This window comes from Cricetulus griseus, chromosome 8 (genome assembly GCF_003668045.3).
Source record: "Cricetulus griseus strain 17A/GY chromosome 8, alternate assembly CriGri-PICRH-1.0, whole genome shotgun sequence".
Lineage (NCBI taxonomy): Eukaryota > Metazoa > Chordata > Mammalia > Rodentia > Cricetidae > Cricetulus > Cricetulus griseus.
This window is the reverse complement of record NC_048601.1, coordinates 17791135-17800614: the sequence shown is the minus strand read 5'-3', so window position 1 is coordinate 17800614 and position 9480 is coordinate 17791135. Positions and strand designations below refer to the sequence as shown.

The 9480-nt window shown below is 42.6% G+C and overlaps 1 protein-coding gene across 1 annotated transcript; it reads right to left on the bottom strand.

The window, feature by feature from the left end:
- Positions 1-455: 455 nt before the first annotated feature.
- LOC100761519 (killer cell lectin-like receptor subfamily B member 1A) lies at positions 456-9251 on the bottom strand. The gene is made up of 6 exons (XM_027428394.2): positions 9167-9251; positions 7192-7290; positions 6111-6185; positions 5315-5469; positions 4865-4980; positions 456-835 (listed from the first exon to the last, which is right to left on the bottom strand). The coding sequence occupies exons 1-6, from the start codon at positions 9249-9251 to the stop codon at positions 688-690; spliced, it is 678 nt and encodes a 225-aa protein (XP_027284195.1). The 3' UTR covers positions 456-687.
- Between the last annotated feature and the right edge of the window lie 229 nt (positions 9252-9480).

Genomic DNA, 9480 nt, shown 5'->3' with positions numbered 1-9480 from the left:
GAGGATTAGAATCCATAATGGCAGGAAGAAGGCAGAGAGCATGGTGGCTGGAGCAGAAAGCTGAGAGCTTACATCTTGAACTGAAAGCTTGAAGCAGAGCAAAGGACAAGTAGGTGAGGCTTTTGCTCTCAAAGGCCACCTCCAGTGACATGCTTCTTCCAGCAAGGTTGTTCTCCTAAACCTTCCCAAACAGTGCCACCAACCGGGAACCAAGCGATAAAATGCCCAAGGCTATGGAGGACATTTATCATTTAACTCAACACATCCAGGCTGGCCTTGAACTCATGATCCTCGTGGCTCAGCCTTCCCAGTTCTGCAAACAGAGACAGAGCCATCAGTCCCTGCAACAAGAACATTTTAATAAGATTTTGCAACTCATTATTCTGTGCTGTTTGCAGATGACCTCAGACACAGAGTGAGGGTCACAGACTCCAGGATATGATCCAGTGCTCCTCAACTGTCTGGATTTCTTTCCACAGAACACTTCGCTTAAATGTCACATCTGCATCTCTGTCCCCTTTACAGAATAAAGAAACTGGACACGGGCATCTGTAGGAGTCACAGTGGCTTTCGAGTCCAGGCTTTGTGCCACTAACTGTGCCCTGAGGGGAGGGGTGACCAACAGCTCAGACAGATTGAGTGCAGGGATCTGGTTGGATGGGGAAGTAATGAAGACAGGATTCGCAGTCAGGAGTCATTACACACGGTCTCAGAGACCAGTTTTGGTTCCTTTTGGCAGATCCACATGTTGTGTGAAGCACAGGCATCAGAGAACACTTTATTCTTTGAGACGGCGGCACAGCTGTCTTTTTTAGCTTCACCAGTGATTTGTAACCTGACAGGAAGAGAACGGGGGCCACTTTTAGTGTTTAGGATTTTCCCGTAATTATCCTATCAGTCATTGTTTTCTTTGAAATTTAAAGGAAACAGTAGGATGCACAGTCGTTATATACAGTAAATACAAACATAATGATATAAATATTGAAGGCGGATCTGATTCTAAAACCTACAGTTTCTACATTGGCAGAGAACCCTTCCAGCAAGAATCTTCAAAATGAAGCAGAAAACGGAGATGGTTTGAAGGGATGGTGACCTCCTCACTGCACTGCTACCTACTACCTCCCACACCATGTGGAGAGCTTTTTTTTTTTTTTTTTTTGAGTCTGTTTTTTTTAATATATAGGGTTAGGGGCTGAAAGATAGTTCATTGGTTACGAGCACTGGCTGCTCTTGCAAAGGACCTGAGTTCAGTTCTCAACACCCACATGGAGGCTCACAGTGTCTATAACTCCAGTACCAAGGGATCTGATACCCTCTTCTGGCTTCCATGGACACCAGGCATTCATGTGGTATACATACACACATGCAGACAAACACTTTATATGTGAACCAAAAATGAATGGATCTCTCAAAATAGTATAATAGCAGAAAATCACAATATATATATATATATATATATATATATATATATATATACATGTATGTGGCTTAATTAGCTTGGGGAACTATTTATTATATACATGGATGTATGACAACAGTTACACACAGTAGGTGCTCAATGAATGTATTCAATACACAGAGAGAGTTCACAGGGTCCTGATTACAGAATTGGATGCAGAGAAGGAAGGAGGCTCAGCTCCTGTTATACGGAGTCACAATTCCTTTCATTCTCCTCCCTTAGGTTGGCAAGTATTTGATTGACACATGGGTTTCAAACTGCATTTCGGGGTTGATGGAGTTCTAAGCACACTGGTGGGTCCTAAAAAGATGGTGGCATGTGACAGAGGGCAGGGCTCCCTGGAGGGTGTCTCCCTTTGTTTAGTTTTTAGTGGAGCCCTTAGGCTTGAGAAGTGAATCTGATGCCATCCTACTGGTCAGCTTGCCTGCTCAGTCATGATTCTCCTCTCTTATTTCTTTTATGGTCAGGATTTCCCTTCAGCTTTCTGGATAATTTCTTTAGGACCAATCTGTTTAAGTCAATGACTTCCTTTCACAATTCCTTTAAGGCTTCCAGGCCTTCACCTACCAGACTCCTGGAGAGTTCTCTAACATTCCCTATTAATTCCCAAAACAGTCCTGTGGGGGAAACTGTACTCTCTCCTTTCCCTTCCCTGAAGCCCCAGACAGAGCGTTAAAACAAAAGCTGGGCTTCCTTGACTGACTCTCTACTGAGCACAGCAGCCTCCAGGCTCACCAATGGCTCTTGTCTAATCACAGTAAAAGGACAGATTAGCCCAGACTAATCCATACACCTCACATATATTTCTGTACATCAATCTTTTTATGTTTAACAATTCTATACCCAATAAACTGCCATTACATTTCACATTTCAAGCTCATGTGTTCTGAATAACAAGAAGTACATTTTCTTGTAAGATTTGCTTAAATTGGCTGGGCGTTGGTGGCACACGCGTTTAAGCCCAGCACTGGGGAGGCAGAGGCAGGAGGATCTCAGTGAGTTCAAGGCCAACCTGGTCTCCAGAGCGAGTGCCAGGATAGGCTCCAAAGCTACACAGAGAAACCCTGTCTCAGGAAAAAAAAAAAAAGATTTGCTTATATTTATTCAAGCAAGATTAATAAAAACAATTGTCAATATCATTCCTAAAAACCTCATAGGAAGCATTGTATAGAGATTTGACTGAGGGCGGTGGTAGCACCCTTTTAACCCCAGCATTTTGGAGGCAGAGGCAGGTAGATCTTTGTGAGTTTGAGGCCAGCCTGGTCTACAGAGTGAGTTCCAGGACAGCAAGGGCTACACAGAGAAACCCTGTTTTGAAAAACACCAACAAAAAAGAAAGAAATTAGACTGAATCCTACATACTTTGCTTATGAAAGGAAAGAATATCTTGTTATACAAAAAATCATGAATTCTGCTAAAATATATAACTTAACTCAGATATGTCAGCTCTCTCATTTCACAGTTAGCATGACAATCTCACACAATAAGACAACGACAACACACCAAAGAGCTAATGGCATTCTTTGTGACTTATACACACTTATAGTTTTGATATCCAGTAGCCTAAGAAGTCATGTGGAAGATAGCTAGGACACTGTTGAAAGGAGACAGGATCATGGGTTCAATGCTCCATCAAGGAATTAACCCATTGCTGAGTAACCAGCCAAACAAACCGAGGCCACCCGGGAAGATGTGGGTCATGGGGGTGGGGGGTTGAAGGGCAGAATTTTGTTCCCCATCCCACCCTGGGGGATGCCATCTCCTCTGCTTCCTGCCCATTATGAGGTGAGCAACTTTGCTGTGCCCTTAAACAACCACACTTCTGCATTGCCACAGGGCTAGCAGCAATGGAGCAAGCTGAGGAAGGGCTTGAGGCCCTTTGAACTGTGAACCAAAATGACTTTCCTTTCTTGTTTTTCTGAGATATTTTGTTACAACAAAAGCTGCTAAAGCCTGTTTTCATCACAGCTCCTCAGATAATTGTGTCTTTCACAATGCCAGGTAAACTACATTGCAACCTGTGACAATGTGGTCATTCCTCTCAGCTGACAAAACTCCCTGCTGACTCTGCTTTTCCTTCCACACTCACTCTCCCTGCACTGGTTGTGACCTGAGAAACTGGCCTTGTGACACACTATGGCTCATTTTCACCAAAGTACCACTTAAGAAACATTTTGGAAATATGCAAAGTGTAAGAGGGAAAAAAGAAAAGGTCTATGTGCTTACAGACTCTAAGTAGGCATTGTAACATGCATTCTCTTTCCAATGGAGTTCGTCTAGTTCCAGCCTTAGGAGTCCATTGTACACACACACACACACACACACACACACACACACACACACACACACCTATATACATACAACCTTAAACAAAGCTGATACCTTTTCATACATGGAAATTGTCAACTGCCTTTGGAATCATATATTCAGACTGTTCTGAACCTCTTTAATCTTCCGTATCAGTGTTAGAGCCCTGAAACTTTAGACTCACAAAGATAAGATAGATGATAGAATATTTTCTTTAAATTTTGCTAAATGTTAATGTTAACTAAATATTGTAACTATAGTTCTTTCTTGATAACTGTTTTGTTACATATTTTATTATATTAATGTTAAAACCCTTCTTTTTATTTAGACAGAAAAGAGGAGATGATAAGGAAAGTCCTTCTGTGTATATGTTTATCTTATTGGTTAATAAATAAAGCACTGTCGACCAATAGGGGAGCAAGTTAGTCAGGACTAAGAGAGGAGGAGGATTCTGGGAAATGTAGTAAAGAGTCAAGTCGCCCTGTGATCCCAGCAAGAGAGGACACATGCCACCGGCGTCCTTGGTAAGATAAATCTTTATAAAATATATAGATTAATGGTTATGGTTGATACTTAGGACAGAGCCAGGATAAGAAATCCTAGTCATAGGCCAGCAGCATTGTAAATAATATAAGACTGTGTGTTTCCTGACTCAGCATAAGGGGGTAAAAAAAAAAAGCAGGGCTCTTTTAAAGAGGCCCTGCTAACAATTGAGCAGTTGGCAGTGGCAGTGACCACATCTCCAAGCTGGCAGCCTGCTGCTTGATGGCAGCACAGACCAAGGCAGTGAGTACAGCTCTGGATGCTAGTGGTAAATGTAGCCCCCACCACCACCACCACCACACACACACTTGGAAAGACAGCAGCTAAAACAGCCACGGCTTTAGTTTTAGCAATGTTGTTTAGGAGATAAAAGGCTTGTGGCCAGAAAAAGATAAAGATTTACAATAAAGACAGATTCCGATGAAGAAAAACCTCTAAAGGTTTACAATGTGTTTAAAAATATATGTAGGCTTGTGAGAGAAAAGAACAGGATTTCCCCCTACAGCCCTGAGATGACCTGACACGAATAATCAAGTTAGCTGCTCCGATACTCACCCATGAGAACTTAAAGTTGAGCCGTTTACCCACTTCCATTTCTTGTCCCGCAACGTGTAATATAGTCCAAGCCAAAATGTAGTGCCTTTTGCATTTGCTGAGTCCTTTATGAAGCTCTATAATCAAAGCAGAGCAGAGGACTAACCCTGAGCCTGTGCGCTGCGACTCACATTCCACCAGCCTCCTGAATCCGAGGTCAGGAGTCACCTGTATCCGTCCCGAGTCCCCAGCACACTTCATTCTTCCCCCTTGAGGAATCTGTGCCCCGAATCTAGGACCCCAGGACACTCCCCTCACATGTGCAGTTATTGGCTCCCATGTCCCGGTAGTCTCTCCGTCAGCTTCCACAATGTCCCGTCTCCACTTCCTTTGCATGAAAGAACTGTAAAGTCTAGAGAAGTTGGTGTAGCTTCAAGAGCAAACTAATTCTCCATTTTACCTGGAACTTACCAGTTCCTCTTGGTCTCGAATGAGCAGAAAAGTGGCTCCTTTTGTAGCACAGTCAGCTAGACCTCTCTTCCAAATGTGGCTGTCTTGAGAAAAATGTATGCATTTATCTCGGTGTAGAAGCCAGTCTCTTGAGCAGCTTAACTTAGCTGGGCTGTCTGAAGTGAGAAAGAACCATGCTATATTTCTACCCTGTTCTTGCTGCACCACAGCCAGTTATACACAGTAGTTACTTTTTCCTCTAGCCTTTTTAAAATTTAAATTAGAAACAATCTTATTTTACATAGCAATCCCAGTTTCCTCTCCCTCCCATCCCCCATGCCCCCCCCCCACCAACCTGACCTCCCATTAAGATCTCCTGAGTAACTGCTTATTAATACACACTTTTATTAACACATGCAGGAGCGAAATTGCTGTTATGGCATTTTAAAGAAATACAAGGTATTAATTTTTGTTTCTTTAACTAACTTTAGACACAGTTAACTGTTTGACACATTTGTTAAAACAAATATCCCAGTTGAGTGTGTTCTAAAGTTAATGATCTAGTGTGCCAGCATGGTGAGGCTGCATGGCCAAGTGGTTAAGATCTCAGGTTCAAGGTCACACAGTTTCAAAGAAGTTCCCAGCATTATCAACTACCAGTCATGAGACCTTAACAAGTTTTTATGCAGTATTCTAACATAAGACCATGGCACTGTAATGTCTTCATGGTAACTGGTTTAAGCCTCGGCTGATGTAAGCCATGGTAAATGGCAAATGTCAGCTGTTTTTCTTGGGAAAGTCAGGCTGCAAAAATTACCTGCTTTTTTAGTGATGTTCTCTTGAATACACACACTGCATTTTTCTATGGATGGTTTTTGTATTAAGACTCGCACTAGTAAATAAGAAAATATACAGAGAGGATTAAATGCTGAAATGAATGGTGGAACAGGTGTTCTCCTTCCCACTTCAGGAAATCCAGCTGTTTCAACAAACCTGAGCATCTGGACTGGGGATAAAATACCTTCAGCTGGACTGAGGGACCAGTTTGGAGACAGAATGTATAAAAAAGAAGAAAAGCACAGAATATGTGGATTCTTGCCACTGTGAACCACATATCATCTAATGGCCTTACAGGAACTCTGAACTCACACACACTCACGCCTGAATTCTCATCTTCAGAATGAGGGTCATCACACCCTCCAAGAAAGACAGCTCACTGCCATTGGAGTTTAGTAACCACTGAATAAACTAAACACTTGAGCCTTTTAGATTTCTTTGTTGTTGTTTTTGTCACAATTATGACTTTAAGTTTCTGGGTAAAGTGTGTTGTTGGGTTTTTAATCAGCTAAGAACACATACCGACACCAAATCCTCAACACAAACCAGATTTATTAACCTGGATGGAGGGGAGAGGTGATAACTTTGTTTGGGGTGGATTTTTAAAGAGAAAATGGGAAGTCTGTGTCAGGATGAGTTGCTCAGTCCTGACTGGACAGGTTTGCCAGTATAGCCAAAAAATGAATTTGGATTGTTGGATCTTGGTGCTCAGTCTCAGGAACTTTCCGTGGACAAATAAGGGAATGGACTTTGGAGGCTGGTTTAAGAATGTAATCTAACAGCTTAGCAAGGAAGAGGAAAGGGGAAAGGACAAAGTCTGCAGGTGCCTTGCTTGTCATGAACGGGCCTGAAAGAGAGTCCTTCATGTGTGTCAGCCACTAATGACTCTCAGAGAAACTCGGAATCCTGAAAGAAATGTGAAGCTTCTGTTCTGGACATGGATACTGTCCTGTAACTACTCATGTCATTGACCTTCCCCCAGGCTCACGGGGGCCAAACCATAGGAAGAGGAGCTGATATTTAGAGGAACAATTCTGAACAAAAGTTCATGGCTCACTTACCTAAAACACTCATCCCAATCAGGGTCAAGAGAAGAAGGATGAGCCCAGCACAGCTGAGTTTCAGAGCCCACCTATGGGAGCGTGGGCACTGACAGGCATCTGTGAAGTTAAACACTTGTTACTCCTCTAAGTCTGCTGAGCACATCTGGAGTTAATGTGAAAGGTGGTTTGGGTTAACATGGACAATTGGATTCGAGTGGAGGGTGGGCTGTGGATGTGAGCCTTTCTCTGCCAACTTCCAGCAGAATTTCATGAGATGAATTCTCCATTAAGTTCAAGAGTTTGCTTTCATAAAGTAGGACTGAAGAATAACGCATATGCATGTACTGGGTAGGAGTATTGGGTGACTCAAACTTGGTAGATTGGAAGAGGTGTTGAAACCACTGAGTGCTGTAAAAACAGACGGCACATCCTGTTGCAGGGAGGGTGTCAAAATGACTCTAAGGAGGACCTTCGTTTACTCAAGAGACAGTTTTGATGCTCGTTTTTGTGGTAATTGTGACCTTTGGTGCTAATGATATGTGACTCTGTTCCATAACATGGAGTCTGCTTCACTGCAGTCTACAAGGGTCTTCTCCAACTTGTAACAAAGCTATGGCATCCAAAGAGTGGGATCTCATGAGTCCACATAATATTTTCAGTATTTCAATCACATTAGTTCTATTGGCTGAGTTCTACAGCCTCTTAATGGATGTACTGGAAATGTGGCTAATAAAACATTCTATGTATACTGTTACACACACATGGATACACACACACACACACACACACAGAGAGAGAGAGAGAGAGAGAGAGAGAGAGAGAGAGAGAGAGTAAACACAAACTTCACATGGTGTCTGTAGCTTTCACAGTGTTCTTTCCTTAAATAGAGTACTCTCATAACTCTTTTTGTTGTGCTCTGTACGGTTTCTGAGATAGAGTGGCTCATTAGTTCAGGCTGACCTCTCTGTGTGGCTGAAGATGACCTTGAGCTCCTGATTCTCCTGCACCCACCTCCAGGTGTTGGGATTCTAGGTGTGTACCACCCACAGCTGGGGAAAAGCAAAGATTTGCTTGTGCCTATCACAAATAACTGTCTCTGTCAAGTCCTCCCTCTAATTATCAAAATCCCCCTCTTTCCCCAGACCTTTAAGAGATAATAATGAAGCTTATTTCATGATTCTAAGACATTTCTGATTTTAAAAAGTCTGTTAATTTCATAGTTTCTGACAAGCACCCATAAAAAGTTATGGTTCATATTCTTGACACAATACAGAAAGAGGAAATTTACACACATGTGGTATTATATAAGCTCAGTTACATGAGACTCTCTTACTATATACCATGACCATTTTAGATTCATTTTCTGCCTCTCTCTCTCTCTCTCTCTCTCTCTCTCTCTCTCTCTCTCTATCTCTCTCTCTCTCTCTATCTCTCTATCTCTCTCTCTATCTCTCTCTATATATCTCTCTCTCTATCTCTCTCTCTCCTCTCTCTCTCTCTCTCTCTCTCTCTCTCTCTCTCTCTCTCTCCATCCATCCCTAAGTCATGGCAGCCTTCATATTTGTCTCATGTCAGTCTTCCACATTTCTGTCACTCAGATTTCAAGTCTCTGGGAGACAGGGTGCTTGCTGATTCCACCAGTGCTCAGCGCTAGAATGCTGAGGAGCTGAGTTGTAGTGTTTCTGCTCTGTAGAGAAGTTTGGACCACACAAGATACTTTATAGCAAGTCTCTTTGATGTCCCTTTCCCTGTAGGTGTAAAATATCCTTTCTTCAGGGTCTTGTGACTAAAGCTGAAATAATGGCTGCCCAGGTTTCACACTGACTGACTGACTGACTAAATGTAGAATATATGAGCTTTAGATCTCTAAAGTTGTGGCCATCTACCCTCTTCAGCACAGACAGACAGCATCTTCAAATCAACAACTTATGTAGGAAGAAATCCTAACTCTGGAAGACATTCTAGTACCAAAAGGAGAAATAAAGCTACTGACCTGGGGGAAGACATGGAGGTGATGCACGCTGAGGCCCTGGAGTCCTGGATGCCTTTAAATTCAAGTAGACCTTTGATGTGTCCATTGCAGATGGGAGACGTGACAGTGAACCTGTGAGCTGGGACAAACTCCAAGTTATGTGAGGTGAAATGAGCAAAGGGAAGTCCCCTGTGAACACTCTGCTGTGTGTGTCCACACCCACCCACACTGGTAGCTGAGAGTTTCTCCATAGTTTCTGACCTTGGTGTCTGTCCTGCCCACACAGCCTACACACAACTATCTTTTTTCTTTTTCTTTATTCCTCACTCATACAG

Coding starts and splice junctions, on each gene's coding strand:
- LOC100761519 (XM_027428394.2), bottom strand. CDS start 9,251: ATGGACACATCAAAGGTCTACTTGAATTTAAAGGCATCCAGGACTCCA. Junction 6,186..7,191: donor GATTGGGATGAGTGTTTTAG/GTAAGTGAGCCA, acceptor CTTATTTACTAG/TGCGAGTCTTAATACAAAAA. Junction 4,981..5,314: donor TTCGAGACCAAGAGGAACTG/GTAAGTTCCAGG, acceptor CTTTGATTATAG/AGCTTCATAAAGGACTCAGC.